Here is a 15595-nt window from a genome sequence, read left to right as displayed (position 1 = left end):
GGGCGGCCCTCATCTGGAAACTGCCAGGTCTGGGGTCAAATGTGTGGCCAAGAGCCCAAAGCCCAGAGTGCCAGGGCCCAGCCCCGCCTTGTCCATCCCTGCAGGGGAATACTGTGGAGCTCCCAGAGGAGGAGAACACTCCTGAGAAGAGGGTGGACCGGATCTTTGCCATGATGGACAAGGTGAGGTGGGGGCGGGGCTGGTCCTGGACCAGGGAGGCAAGGTGTCGATGGCAGGAATTGGAGTCCCTGCAGCCTGGGCCTGGCTTTGCTGCCAGCCCCTTCCATGGCTCACGGCAGGTGGTATGTGTCATATCCAGGCTCAGCAGCTAGCCCTATCCAGTGTCCAGAGTCTTAAGTCAGTTTGCTCAGCATGTTTTCTTTAATCAACCAAAGTCCTTAGCCTTTTTTTTGTTTGTTTGCCGTGGACCCCTTTGGCATTCTGGAGAAGCCTACAGACTTCTCAGAATAATGGCTTTAAGTGCATAAAATAAAATCCATAAGATCAAAAAGGAAGCTGATTATTTTAGAAAACAGCTGTCAGAGTATTTTTAAAAAAGAATCTGTGATGTAGCATTCTGTGAGCTGCTTTCTTAATGCATTCACTAAGATGTGGTGGTGAGTCCAACAACCCCCGAAATTGCGAGCTGTCATATCTGCAGCAACTGGGGTGTGTTATGAAAAGACCTGTGACCCCTACTGTCGACAGATCACAGGCACTGCAGGTCCTGTTGGGGACCGTCACCTAGGTTTCCATCAAAGGAAAACCTACATTTCAGTTAGAGGTTAGTGAAAAGAAAGACTGATTTTTTTTTCCCCCAAGTTCACAGACCTGCTGACTTCTATTCACAGGCTCAAGGTTAAGAAACCCATCTTTAAAGGGAACCAAAGGCCAGGTGTGGTGGCTCACACCTGTAATCCCAGCACTTTGGGGAGGCCGAGGCCGGTGAATCACCTGAGGTCAGGAGTTTAAGACCAGCTTGGCCAACATGGTGAATCCCTGTCTCTACTTAAAAAAAAAAAAATCCAGGAGGCGGAGGTTGCAGTGAGCGGAGGTCGCGCCATTGCGTGCCGGCCTGGGCAACAGAGCGAGACGCAGTCTCAAACCAACAAACCACAAAAGTTAGCCGGGTGTGATGGCACATGCCTGTAGTCCCAGCTACTCGGGAGGCTGAGGCAGGAGAATAGCTTGAACCTGGGAGGCGGAGGTTGCAGTGAGCAGAGATCGTGCCACTGCACTCCAGCCTGGGCAACAAGAGCGAGATTCTGTCTCAAAAAAATAAAAAAAAACAAAAAAAAGGAACGATAGACACTGGGGCCTACTTGAGGGTGAAGGGTGAGAGGAGGGTGAGGCTGGAAACCCTCCTATTATCAGGTACTGTGCTTATCACATGGGTAACGAAATAGTCCGTATGGCAAACCCCCCACAACACAGGATTAACCTATATAACAAACCTGCACATGGATCCTTGAGCCTAAAATAAAAACCTAAAAAAAGGGACTCCAAAAAAGTAAGGAATCCGTCTTTAAATCAAACTTTTTTAAAACTAAAATAACTTAAATGTAAATTTGAAATAATGACATTAGGGAAATCCAGGTGTTACGTGCCTTCAGCAAAATAATATAAAACGGCCGGGCGTGGTGGCTCACGCCTGTCATCCCAGCACTTTGGGAGGCCAAGGCAAGTGGATCACTTGAGCTCATGAGTTTGAGACCAGCCTGGACAACGTGATGAAATCCCGTCTCTACAAAAAATACAAAAATTAGCTGGGTATGGTGGTGTGCACCTGTGGTCCCAGCTACTCGGGAGGCTGAAGTGGGAGGATGGCTGGAGCCTGGGAAGCCAAGGCTGCAGTGAGCCGAGATCGAGCCACTGCACTCCAGCCTGGGTGACAGGCTCCGTCTCAAAAAAAAAAAAAAAAAAAAAAAGATTTATCAGCAGTGTGTGGAGCACAGAATAATAAGTTTCTCGCGGTGTGCTTCCACGTGGTTAAGGCCAAGGCCACGCACTCATTACTGTCCCCCTGTCTGCACCTCCCTCATTTTGGGAAACAGCACAGACCCTGTGGTCACACTGACTGGCGTGTGAATCTGACTTCCCCATTTCCCAGCCCTGGGGCCTGGGTAGGTGACGGAGCCTCAGCTTCCTCCCTGGTAAATGGGGATGAGAGCAGCACCCTCCTCTTGGCTTGGCCGTCAGGGTTCCATGCACTGAGGATTGCGCTGTGCTTGGTGTGTGTCGTGTACGCAGCCAGCGATCCCCAAGCATGGCTGGGCTGTGCTCGTCCGCACTGTGGTCGGCGCTTGCCCTCTCTGGAAACCCGGGGTCGAGTAGGAGGTCTCCGTGGCCTTTTTCTTGTGGTCTCACGGGCTTCCTTGAGAGATGGTCCGGGGAAGGGATTCTGGCCCAAACCGTCCCCTCCCCAAGAGACCCACTAAAATTCCTCCTTCTGAGCCATGTCCAGCCCCTGCCGGGTCTCCCAGGGTCCAATGTGGGCTGTTCCAGGGGCAGTTTAAATGCCCTCCCAAGAGAGACCCCAGAGAACTGCATGAGGCTCTCAGCCTTGTCGATTACTCACACTGATGGAGGTTAATAGCATTAACCATGACGTGTGTGGAGTTACGGGGTACTTCCAGTTGGTCAAGCACAGAGCTGTCACCCCAGTGCCTGGAGGAAGCCAGATAATTACCCACCATCCCCAGGTGAAGAAACATGCCCAGAGAGGTGGGCCACGGCCCAAGGCTACCCTGCCCTGAGTACCGAGTCTGTCTGGTGTTGGCTGCTTGTAGGCCCTGAGCCACGTTGCCTCCCTCCTGATCTAACCTTGGAAGGGCTCTTGGGACCGGCCCTGGTCTGGGCTTGTCCAGAGCCCTCTCCTGGGAGGCTCTGCACCCTCAGCCACCTCTCTCTGCTCACAGAATGCCGATGGGAAGCTGACCCTGCAGGAGTTCCAGGAGGGGTCCAAGGCAGACCCGTCCATAGTGCAGGCGCTGTCCCTCTACGACGGGCTGGTATAGTCCCGGGCCGGAGCTGGGTGAGTACGGACTTGGGGCCTGGGGTGGGTCTGGGATGGGTCAGGGGTGAAAAGCCAGCAGCAGGACACCTAGGTTTGGCAGGTAATTACCTGGGTCTCTGGGGGTGTTGGGGCAACCCAGTGAGGACATAGCTGGGAGGAGGAGGCTGGAAGGGGGGCCTTCAAATTGGTCAGAGCTCCAATGTTTGGATCATCTTTTTTTTTTTTTTTTTTTTGAGACAGAGTCTCGCTCTGTCGCCCAGGCTGGAGTGCAGTGGCGTGATCTCGGCTCACTGCAAGCTCCGCCTCCCTGGTTCACGCCATTCTCCTGCCTCAGCCTCCTGAGTAGCTGGGACTACAGGCACCCGCCACCATGCCCGGCTAATTTTTTTGTATTTTTAATGGAGATGGGGTTTCACCATGGTCTCGATCTCCTGACCTCGTGATCCGCCCGCCTCGGCCTCCCAGAATGCTGGGATTACAGGTGTGAGCCACCGCGCCTGGCCTGGATCATTTTTATAGACCCAGATCAGCCTGTGAGTTTGCTTGAACAGAATTTTTCTGGGTGGGCCAGGCACGGTGACTCACGCCTGTAATCCCAGCACTTTGGGAGGCTGAAGCAGGTGGATGACCAGGTCAGGAGTTCAAGACCAGCCTGACTAACATGGTGAAACCCCATCTCTACTAAAAATACAAAAATCAGCCGGGCGTGGTGGTGCACACCTGTAATCTCAGCTACTTGGGAGGCTGAGGCAGGAGAATCGCTTGAACCCAGGAGGTGGAGGTTGTAGTGAGCCAAGATTGTGCCACTGCACTCCAGTCTAGGTGACAGAGTGAGACTCCATCTCAAAAAAAAAAAAGAAGCCAGGCACGGTGGCTCACGCCTGTAATCCCAGCACTTTGGGAAGCCAAGATGGGTGGATCACGAGGTCAGGAGATCAAGACCATCCTGGCTAACATGGTGAAACCCCATCTCTACTAAAAAATACAAAAAAACTAGCCGGGCGAGGTGACGGGTGCCTGTAGTCCCAGCTACTCGGGAGGCTGAGGCAGGAGAATGCCGTAAACCCAGGAGGCAGAGCTTGCAGTGAGCTGAGATCCGGCCACTGCACTCCAGCCTGGGCGACAGAGCAAGACTCCGTCTCAAAAAAAAAAAAAAAAGAAAAAGAAAATAAGTGTCCTGGGTGGAAGACACTTTGAAAATCAGTTCCCAACCAGGGCCAAGGGCCTGGGAGAGCAATTTCTTATCCCTCTCTGAGCAGCCAGTCGAAGACCTAAGCTCCTAGCTGTCACAGAATGATAGCACACCTGGCAGAGGCCCCTGTTGCTGGTAGAGAGCTGTCTCCCTTCTTGCCTTCTCCTCCCCTCTCCCCTCTTTTCCTGCGTATTGTTTGTGGAGTGTTCGATGTTGTCTGCAGAGAGTGGGTGTCAATAACGTCCAAGGTCTTGTCCAGAGATCAACGTTCTTGTCCATGTCCTGGTGAGCCAGTGGATGCCTGCTGTTGGTATATATGTTAGGGTAGAATTGCGGGGACATAGGGTGTGTGTAATATTTAGCTTTGGTAGTTACTAGCCAACAGTTTCCAAAGTGGTTGTGCTGTTTTACAGTCCCACTAGTAGTGTATGAGAGTTCCAGTTGCTCCACATCCTCCCCAACATTGGGTATTTTCTGTCTTTTCAAATTTTAGCCATTTTTGTGAGTATGGACTAATAACTTGTTCTAAGTTTACTTTGCATTTCTCTGATGAGCAGTGACATTGAATGCCTTATTATAAGTGTATCACCCGTTTTAATGTGCTCATTTGTGACGTGCTAGGTTAGTTATCTGTTGCTACATATGACATTATCACAAACAGCAGCTTAAGAACAAACAGGAATTTGGCACAGTTAAGCTGGGTGCCTCTGGCTCAAGGACTCTCAGGAGTATGCAACTCACCTGTCATTAGGGTTTGCCTGGGTCTATCCTGGATTTAGCAGCACAAGTTCCACGTTCTAGGAAACTCCTCAGTCCTGGGAAAATTGGGATACTTGTCAGCCATTGTCCAGGGCAGTGGTCTCATCTGAAGGTTTGGCTGGCAGCGACCTGCTTCCAAGATCACTCATGTGGTTTGGTAGCCTTGTTCCCTTGCCATGTAGACACCTGCACAGGGCTGCCTCACAATATGGCTGCCAGCTTCCCTCAGAGCTTTCCAAGAGAGAAAAAGAAAAAGAGCCAGGATAAAAGCCACTATCTTTTTATAGCATAATCTTGGAAGTGACATCCATCACTTTTTCTTTTTGTTTCTTTCTTTTTTTTCCCTGCGACCAGGTCTCACTCTGTCACCCAGTCACCAGGTCATGGCTCACTGCAGCCTCGACCTCCCAGACTCAAACGAGCCTCCCATCTTAGCCCTCAGCTTTCCAAGTAGCTGGGACTACAGGCATTTGCCACCATGTCTGGCTAATTTTTTAAAAATGTGGGGTTTTTTTGTTTTTTGTTTTTTTTTGTAGTGTAGAGCTAGAGTCTCACCGCGTTGCTCAGGCTGGTCTTGAACTCTTGACCTCAAGTGATCCTCCTACCTCGGCCTCCCAAAGTGCTGAGATTACATGTGTGAGCCACTGCACCCAGCCATAGATTGGTTTTTGAGTGCTAAATCACCTTGCATTCTTAGAATAAACTCCACTTTGCCATGATGTGTTATCTTTTTATGTATCATAAAATTTGATTTGTTGGCATTTTGTTTAGGAGGTCTACACTGTTTTTTTTGTTTCTTTTTTTTTTTTTTTTTTTTTTTTTGAGATAGAGTCTCGCTCTGTCACCCAGGCTGGACTGCAGTGGTGCGATCTTGGCTCACTGCAAGCTCCGCCTCCCGGGTTCACGCCATTCTCCTGCCTCAGCCTCCTGAGTAGCTGGGACTACAGGCGCCCACCACCGCGCCCGGCTAATTTTTTGTATTTTTAGTAGAGACGGGGTTTCACCGTGGTCTCGATCTCCTGACCTTGTGATCCGCCCGCCTCGGCCTCCCAAAGTGCTGGGATTGCAGGCGTGAGCCACCGCGCCTGGCTTTTTTGTTTCTTTTTCTTTTTTTTTTTTGAGACAGGGTCTCACTCCATCACCCAGGCTGGAGTGCAGTGATGGGATCTCGGCTCAGTGCAGCCTCTGCCTCCTGGGTTCAATCAATTCTCCCTCAGCTTCCCAAGTAGCTGGGACTATAGGCGCCTGCCACCACAACGCCTGGCTACTTTTTGTATTTTTAGTAAAGATGGGGTCATCAAGTTGGCCAGGCTGGTCTTGAACTCCTGACCTTAGGTGATCCACCCACCTCAGCCTCCCAAAGTGCTGGAACTACAGGCATGAGCCACCATGCCTGGCCAGGCCTACACTGTTTTGAAGCGTCTATTATTATTATTATTATTTTTCACAAGAAATCCTTTTTCACTGAAGAGACATTAGAAAATGTGCTTTATGAGAAAACCTCAATTAAAAAGTTTATTTTCAAAAAATACCTTCTATATGACTCAGATATAATCACAGTGAGCATTTTAGTGTCCAGAGTGATTTTAAAATAATTGAACACTTACAAAACTTCACACGTAGTAAACTGAGTCACACAGAAACATATAATTAAAACCAATTTATAAACGAACTATCACTGTTATTAATATTTCTTTCTTTTTTTTTTTTTCCAAGATGGAGTCTCCCAGGCTGGAGTGCAGTGGCGTGATCTCAGCTCACTGCAACCTCTGTCTCCTGGGTTCAAACAATTCTTGTGCCTCAGCCTCCCAAGCAGCTGGGATTACAGGTGCTCGCCACCACGCCTGGCACATTTTTGTACTTTTAGTAGAGATGGGGTTTCACCATGTTGGACAGGCTGGTCTCGAACTCCTGACCTGGTGATCCACCCGCCTTGGCCTCTCAAAGTCCTGGGATTACAGGCATGGGCCACTGTGCCCGGCCAATATTTCCATCATATAAATGCTTGACGTGTACCTTGACACATCCCATGGTCAATGCTGATCCATTGTCTAATTTTTCACAGTCCCCTTTTGCAAATCACCACATCATGTTATTTCCATGACAAGCTTGTCAAAGTGACAAGAGCCTTCCCATGATGTGATCCCCCTTTCTATTAGCTCTGCTGGGAAATGGCCTTCTTTCTTCTATAGGGCTGTTCCTCGTGCCTACGCTGTAGTAATTATATCCAATTTGTGTTCTATCATTTTAATGATTTATTTGCCTCCTCAGGTTCCTGATAGCTCATAGTTCCTAGATCACTTGCAGTTATGTAAGTCATTGACTTATTCAGAAACTGAGATGAGGTTTATTTCCACATCATTAAATGTTGAGCCATCATTTTTCATAGCTGTGTAATGCTCCATCACGTGGCTGGGCCATAATTTAACCAGTTCCACCATGTTGGACACTCAGGTTGTTGGGAATTTGGGGAAGATATTAAAAAATTATCTATTATGGGCCAGGCACAGTGGCTCATGCCTGTAACCCCAGCACTTTAGGAGGCTGAGGCAAATGGATCACTTGAGGTTAGGAGTTCAAGACCAGCCTGGGCAACATGGTGAAACCCCATCTCCACAAAAAATATAAAAATCAGCCAGATGTGGTGGTGGGCACCTGTAATCCCAGCTATTTGGGAGGCTGAGGCAGGAGAATTGTTTGAACCTGGGAGGCAGAGGTTGCAGTGAGCCAAAATCATTCCACTGCACTCCAGCCTGGGCGACAGAGTAAGACTCTGTCTGAAAAACAAAACAAAACAAATTATCTATTATGGAAACATTCATACACAGTGGTAGAGAGAATAGTGTAATGCTGGCCAGGTGCAAGTGGTCACTTACACCTATAATCCCCGTGCTTTGGGAGGTCAAAGTGGGAGGATTGCTTTAGGCCAGAAGTTCAAGTCCAGCCTAGGCAACACAGAGAGACTGTCTCTACAAAAAGTATAAAAATTAGCCAGGTGTGGTGGCACATGCCTGTAGTCCCAGCTACTCAGGAAGCTTGAGCCCAGGAGTTAAAGGCTACAGTGAACTAGGATTGTACCATTACACTCCTGCCTAGGTGACAGTGTGAGAATTTATCTCTTTAAAAAAAAAAAAAAGTGTAATGTTTTGTACCCATCACTCAGCTTCCGAATCCCCAGTTCCCTGCCAATCTTGTACCATCTGTGCCCTCCCCCTCCCACCCCCACTCCTGTTATTTTGAAGCAAATTCAAGACATCTTCATACTTAATCCATTTCAAAGTGTATTTCTAAAAGATGATTCTTTAAAAAATTCATAAAGCAAAAAATCGATAATTCCTTAATATCCTCTGATCTCTAGTTGCTATTCTAGTTTTCTGTTATCTCACCCTTTTTTTTTTTTTAAACTGAAATCAGACTCAGAATAAAGTCTACCCATTGCAATTGGTTGATAGGTCTCTTAAATTTATTTAGGCTATGTGCAATGGCTGACACCTGTAATCTCAGCGCTTTGGGAGGTCGAGGCATGTGGATCACTTGAGCCCAAGAGTTCAAGACCAGCCTCGGCAACATGGTGAAACCCTGTCTCTACCAAAAGTACAAAAATGAGCTGGGTGTGGTGGCACATGCCTGTAGTCCCACTTACTCAGGGGTGCTGAGGCAGCAGGATTGCTTGAACCAGGGAGATTGAGGCTGCAGTAAGCTGAGATTGTACCATTGCACTCCAGCCTGGGTGACAAAGTGAGATTTTATCTCAGAAAAAAGCCTTTTAAATTTTGTTTATTATTTATTTATTTATTTATTTTGAGATGGAGTCTCACTCTTGCTGCCCAGGCTGGAGTGAATGGTGTGATCTCGGCTCACAGCAACCTCTGCCTCCCAGATTCAAGCGATTCTCCCGCCTCAGCCTCCTGAGTAGCTGGGACTACAAGCACGCACCACCACGCCCAGCTAATTTTTGTATTTTTAGTAGACACGGGGTTTCACCATGTTGGCCAGGCTAGTCTCGAACTCTTGAACTCAGGTGATCTGCCTACCTTGGCTTCCCAAAGGGTTGGGATTACAGGCGTGAGCCACCTCACCTGGCCTGAGTATCGATTTTGGGTTCTTTGGGTATATACCTAGGAGTGGAGCTGCTGGGTCATATGGTTAACTCTATGTGTAACTTTTTGAGGAACCACCAAACTGAGCTCCAAAGTAGTGACAGCGTTTTGCATTCCCACCAGCAATGGACAGAGGTTCAAGTTTCCCCACATCCTTGCCAACACTTGTTATTTTCCATGAAAAAAAAAAAGGATAGCCATCCTAGTGGGTGTGAAGTGGTTGCCTTACTGTGGTTTTTGTTGTTGTTGTTGTTGTTGTTGTTGTTTTTGTTTTTTGAGACAGGGTCCCACTCTGTCTCCCAGGCTGGAGTACAGTGATACAATCTTGGCTCACTGCAACCTCCGCCTCCCAGGTTCAAGTCATTCTCCTGCCTGAGCCTCCCAAGCAGCTGGAATTACAGATGCGTGCCACTATACCCGGCTAATTTTTGTATTTTTGGTAGAGACCGGGTTTCACTGTGTTGGCCAGGCTGGTCCTCAACTCCTGGCCTCAAGCGATCCTCCTGCCTTGGCCTCTCAAAGTGCTGGATTTACAGGTTTGAGCCACTGCTCCTGGCTCTCCTTGTGGTTTTGATGTGTGTTTCCCTAATGACTAGGGATGTTGGACATCTTTTCATGTGTTTATCGACTGTTCTATGCGTTGTTTTTAATGGCTTGTAAACTGTTTTATCCTATGGGTATGTCCTAATGTATTCCACCACTCCCCTGATACTGGACACTTAGATTGTTTTTTCTGCTTCCATTTTTGTTTACTGTTTTCTGCTATTACAGATAATGCAGTGGTAAACATTTATTTATTAAGGATAAATATAGAGTGGGCACAGTGCCTCACGCCTGTAATCCCAGCACTTTGGGAAGCTGAGGCAGGTGGATCATGAGGTCAGGAGTTCGAGACCAGCCTGGCCAAGATGGTGAAACCCTGTCTCTACTAAAAAATACAGAAAAAAAAAAAAATTAGCCAGGCATGGTGGCAGGCGCCTGTAATCCCAGCTACTTGGAAGGCTGAGGCAGGGGAATCACTTGAACCCGGGAGGCAGAGTTTGCAGTGAGCCGAGATTGTGCCACTGCACTCCAGCCTGGGTGACAGAGCGAGACTCCAACTCAAAAAAAAAAAAAAGAAGAACCCAATGGGTGCCTCAGATGTTATGCACATTTTTAGGACTTCTGACATAGAATGCCACCTTGCCCTCTATCGACCTTCCTGCCAGCTCTGTGTGCCTATCCTCTGTGGCCAGACCTTAACTCGTATCCCCTGTGGCTGGATCTTAACCCATCTTGCCTCCTTGTGCCTTCCAGATGCCTGGGAACCACTCACCTCCTTCTGTGCCATGAGGCCACCTCAGCCCCGATACCAACCCCGTGCGTCCACCCAGCCTTCTTCCGTGTCCACACACAGCCGGCTGCCCTTGACCCGGGAGGCGCCGGCTCTCCTCTCCCTTGTCCTGCACCCATCCCCCGCCTGAAGCCACCGGCTCCAATTGCCAGCAACCTCTGCTTGTCCGGAAAACGACAACACGAAACGGAAAAGGCTACAGCCCTCTGCAAAACCAAGGACTTGGCTGCCTCGCAGGCAGCCTCTCCGTTCCTCCTGCTCTCTTGCGTGTGTGCTTTTGTTTTTTATTTCGAACAGACGTTTTAAAAGAAAAAAAACAACTACCTTCTGTCGTAGAAGACACAGACTGACAGATGGGGCGAAGGCCTGGGGACCTCAGAGAACTCTGCCTTGCCCTCGTCCCTCGTCCTTCGGCAGCCGGAGAGGCTGTAGGTGGGCTGAGGGTGTCTGGGGGTTCTGCCTGGTCAACATTATTTGTCGTCCCATCTTTTAGCAGCAAAACCACCTCTGTGGGTAGGATGATTAATTATGAGGATGATGATTTTTTTGTGATAACAGTATTGTGCTTTTTGTGGGGAAAGTGAGGTTTTTTTTTTTTATATATATACATATATAATTGATATCTTTTATTTATTGGTTGTTAACTGTTGCTGCTGCCTGGTGTGTCCTCAGCTCCCCAGGGCTGCAGGCCCACCGTTTACATGTGCACGCCCTGACCCACCTGCCCACGCTGACTTGGGAGGATGGTGGCCTGCAGCGGCCAAGAAGCCAAAAAAAATTTTTTTTTTCAGATACTGTGTTTGATTTTTGGAGAGGGGAGAGGTGGAAATTCCTAAATGGCTAATGCACTGTTCCCTCCAGCCCGAATGCCTCCTGCCATACCCCTTTGCCTCCGTCCCCCCATCCCTGTTCTCCTCTGGGTCCATAACACTTTTTCCGAGGATGAACAGGGGACATCTTTAGGTTTTTCAACTCTTGCTTTGGTGTTTGCTGCAGCATGGAAAACAGAGCGCCTAAGGCTGGGAGCCAGAAGAAGGGGCATTGGGTACCCAGGCAGAGTCGGGAGAGGTGGTCTTCGAAGTTAAGTTAGCAGAAATAAAGGGGACACCCGCCTACCTGGGCTGGGGAGGGATTTGAAGATAGTTCATGACTCTCTCCTGCTCTGCCTTCCCGCCTTCCTATCTGCTTTTTCCAGTAAACTGCATGGCGTCCTTCCCTGGCCCTCTCTTGGCTCAAAGGCTGGGAGGGAGGAAAGGAGAGAAGAGTTCTAGGCAATCCCATCAAGGTAGTCCCTACTCCTGGGGCTGTGGCCCACACGTCTTCACGGAGGCTTCCAGCTCTGCCTGCCACTGAGGCAGGTGCGTTCCCAGGACCATCACCAGGAATGTGAGGCCACCCTGGGTCAGAGGTAGGAGCCCGAGGTCCAGCCTTTGCTCTTTGATTGTGGGCAGCCTCCTGCCCTCTCTGGGTCTCAGTTGCCCCATCTGCAGAGCGAGGAGGCCTGGGCTGGTTGGTCTTGAAGGCCCTTTTCCATGCTGACATGGTGTAATTCTAGGCCTGGGGTTCAGTTTCCCGTGGCTGGTGATTGTGTGGTTAAGTTTGCTCGACCCCAACAGCCTCAGGGACTGTCTGAGTCACAGCGTAGCCCCTATTGCATGGCTACTGGTGTGTGGGGTCTGTTCCAACAGATGAATGTGTCATATGGCACACCTTGTCCCTTCCCGCAGCATTTCCTGGTCCACCCCCACCCCCCCGCCGGCCCTTGAGCTCCCTTTGGGCCCAGAAGGAGTCCTTGCCCAGGGAAGGCTTGAGGTGAGAAGCAGCTTCTCAGACTGTCAGGGCCAGGCCTGGGTCTAGAATTCTTGCTGCTGCTTTGCAAAGTCAACAGCCTATCATCCCATGTTTTAGAGGGGACACTTTGGTCCTCGGTTCCCACCCTCAGCAAGCAGGTCTCCAGCCCGAGGAAGGCCTCTGCTGGAGCGACATTGCTATGTGGGGCTGCGCGGCTGTTCCCCTTGGCTGGAGCATTCAGCCAACCCCAGCATCACCCCTGAGGCATTTATTGGCAGCCCTCTAGGGCTGCATGCTGGCTCGACCGTAACCCCCCTCCCCCACCAACATCCTGCAGGGATGGGGTCAGTGCTTCCACCTTCACAGGCCACTTTGAAGGGTGGATTCTTTGAGGCCCCTGCCGGTCGGCTCCCTGCTCAGCCACTGGCCTGGGCTACCTGGGACTCAGCACCAATGGCTGAAGTTTCTCAGCCAGGCTCTGACCTGGGGTCTGGGGCAGGGGATGAACATGGTGATTCGGGGCTGAGAGGATGAAGGAGGACTTTCCCAGGTCAAATTACTTTTCTTTGGCCTCTGCCTGAGGCTTGATTTGCCTCTCTGGTCCAATGGGACTGACACTGTTGTACAGCTTGGCCTGTGGCTGAGGGTGTCTGGGGTTAAGCATGTGGACCCCTTCGGTGTGTCCGGCCTTCCTCCATCATCCTGCCCTTTGGCCTTTTGGTTTGAAGCCACAAGTGTGGCTTCTGACCTTAGCAGACGGTATCCTTGCCGACCGCAGCCCAGCGTGCTGGTGGGTCCCCACCCCGAGCCAGCCCAGAACTGCCGGAAGGGCCACCCTTCCCGGCCCTGGCAGGGTGCTGGACACTGGCCATTTTCACTGGAGGTTGCCCGGCAGGGACCGATCTTTGCCCCTTCCTCTCCCCAGGCCTCTAGCTGCAGTGATGCTGCAGAATCCTAAGCCAGGTGCCTCCTGAGCAGCCCGTGTGCCTCTCCACAGCGGCGTTTGCCACCCAATGCGGCTCCCTTCAGATGCTCTGATGCAGAGGGCACGCCCGTAGTCCCTCTGCAGAGCCTCACACTGGGGCCAGGGCAGGCACCAGCCCCAGGCAGCCAGTCGACCACGGCCTGGCGTCTTCCTCGTAGCGTCTGTTCCTCACTTTGTGTTGATGCTGACTTAGAAGAATGTTCCGATTTTCCATGATCTAAGCAGGCCACGTTTAAAATAACATCAAGGCAAGCGTACGTGTCATCCTCTGTACTGACATCTCTTCCCCTGAAATGCTTTTCAATTTGACAGCCCATTTCCTAGACAAGTGCACCTGGGGTTTCAGGAACTTTGTCTCTTTTGGGAGGGGGTTGGTGGGGAGGTCAGGATGCCTGGGATCCCTTCCTGGAGAGTCAGCTTCTCTCTGGAAAAAGCCTCCATTGCCCACCCGCCAGGCAGAAAGTCACCGTGTCCCCAGCGCGGTTTCAAGGTTTGATTTTAAGAGATCTAAGGAAGCGCGGCGCGCCCCCTGGTGCTGGTAAGCCGCCAACGCACCTGGGGCTGCAACCCCACTGGACGGGTGGTCCGGAGGGAGGCTGGAGTGGGGAGGTGAGGAGGGAGCTGTGAGTCCTCAGAGGCCGTGGGCCACCACATTTCTGGCAGCGTTTCCCAGACACCCCTCTGCTAGGCCATCCCTGGATAGCAAGTGAATTAACTTAAGGGCACTGTGATGGGAAGCCTTGCCCCCCCCTCTTTTTTTTTTTTTTTTTAATATCTGCGGAATAAACCCAATGGTTAATTTTTGAATGAATAAAAGGCTTTTGTTGAATAAACAGCTGGTCCCATCTTCTGTCTTGGCATCTTAGCATCCAGGCTCAGGCTCTGCCCCTTCTCCAGGATGGTGTAGCCCTGGGTCGTCCTCCCCAGCCTGCACAGTCCCCCGTTGTCCCTGTTTCTGCAGTGGTCCCCGGCCCGAGGGAGGCCCACCTCACTCCCAGCCTGACTCAGTGGCCGGCTTCCTCCGGGACTTTGCACAAGTCACTTCTGCTCATTGGGTCTCAGTTTCCCCATCCCTTGGATGGGAGCAAGAGTTTCTGCTGGGCCTGCCTCACAGGGGCCTGGTGAGACCCGAATGTGAGTGTCATCATCAAAGCCCGTCGAAAAGGCAGAGGCTCGTGCCCAGGGGTAGCGGTTTGGACTGCTGCTGCCTCCCACCCGGAGCCTGCCACTTGGGAGAGAAATTGGTGTAATGCTTGCAAAAAACAAACAAAAGGCAGTGTTTCTGGCTGTGGTTATTTTCTTTCCTGCTTGCCTTCCCAGCCCCCTTTGAGTCTCTTTTTGGGGTGCTGTCCTGTCTGAACCTGCCGGTGTGTGTCTCTGGGGCCAGGTCAAGGCAAGGCCTAGGGGTGGACAGGGGCCGTGTAGCATGCCCCGGCCTCCCCGAGTTCCTACTGTATGTCGTCCATGTCACGCCAATTAAACACGCTTCCTGGACTCGTCCTCGCCTCCCTGTGTGGGCCTGTTGCTTTGTCTGTTTCCATTCTTTCTTTTCCGTTTCGTTTTAGGTTTCTTCCCCTTGCGGCACCCTTTCTCTGGCTTTGGGTGTTGTCTTCCCTGTTTCCTGAAGAGAAAGAATGTGTAGGCTGGGCGTGGTGGCTCACGCCTGTAATCCCAGCACTTTGGGAAGCCAAGTTGGGCGGATCACCTGAGGTCTGGAGTTCAAGACCAGCCTGGCCAACATGGTGAAACCCTGTCTCTACTAAAATACAAAAATTAGCTGGGTGTGGTGGCAGGTGCCTGTAATCCCACCTACTTGGGAGGCTGAGGCAGGAGAATCGCTTGAACCCAGGAGGTGGAGGTTGGAGTGAGCTGAGACCGCACCATTGTACTTCAGCCTGGGTGACAAGAGCGAGACTCCGTCTCAAAAAAAAAAAGAGAGAGAGAGGGAGAGAGAGAGGGAAAGAATGTGCAAAGTGAGAACCTTGGGTCTATATATATATATATATTTTTTTTTTTTTTTCTTTTTTTTTTGAGACGGAGTCTCGCTCTGTCGCCCAGGCTGGAGTGCAGTGGCCGGATCTCAGCTCACTGCAAGATCCACCTCCCAGGTTCATGCCATTCTCCTGCCTCAGCCTCCCGAGTAGCTGGGACTACAGGCGCCCGCCACCTCGCCCGGCTAGTTTTTTGTATTTTTAAGTAGAGACGGAGTTTCACCGTGTTAGCCAGGGTGGTCTCGACCTCCTGACCTCGTGATCCGCCCGTCTCGGCCTCCCAAAGTGCTGGGATTACAGGCTTGAGCCACCGTGCCCGGCCGGGTATACTTTTAAACCAGAAAAATCTGCAGGAGTGTTTCTGTGAGGCCAAGAGTTGAGTGGGGTGAGGTCCCGCCCATTGCCTCACCCGCGACATCCCCTGTCCT

The 15595-nt window shown here is 50.8% G+C and overlaps 2 protein-coding genes across 2 annotated transcripts in view; one reads left to right on the top strand and one right to left on the bottom strand.

Moving 5' to 3' along the window:
* NCS1 (neuronal calcium sensor 1) overlaps positions 1-14009 on the top strand; it is a 65497-nt gene extending 51488 nt beyond the window's left edge. Inside the window, exons 6-8 of the mRNA XM_050760367.1 lie at positions 105-182; positions 2919-3034; positions 10364-14009. Of these exons, the coding sequence (XP_050616324.1) occupies positions 105-182; positions 2919-3017 (177 nt within the window). The 3' untranslated portion in view covers positions 3018-3034; positions 10364-14009. The remainder of the gene's footprint in view (positions 1-104; positions 183-2918; positions 3035-10363) is intronic.
* The window catches only part of C15H9orf78 (chromosome 15 C9orf78 homolog), a 583691-nt gene that overhangs the window by 406329 nt on the left and 161767 nt on the right, over positions 1-15595 (bottom strand). The gene's annotated exons all lie outside the window — the stretch shown is intronic.

This window comes from Macaca thibetana, chromosome 15 (assembly GCF_024542745.1).
Source record: "Macaca thibetana thibetana isolate TM-01 chromosome 15, ASM2454274v1, whole genome shotgun sequence".
NCBI classification, from domain to species: domain Eukaryota; kingdom Metazoa; phylum Chordata; class Mammalia; order Primates; family Cercopithecidae; genus Macaca; species Macaca thibetana.
Note: the sequence above shows the minus strand (reverse complement) of the source record. Positions and strands in the feature narration are given on the sequence as shown.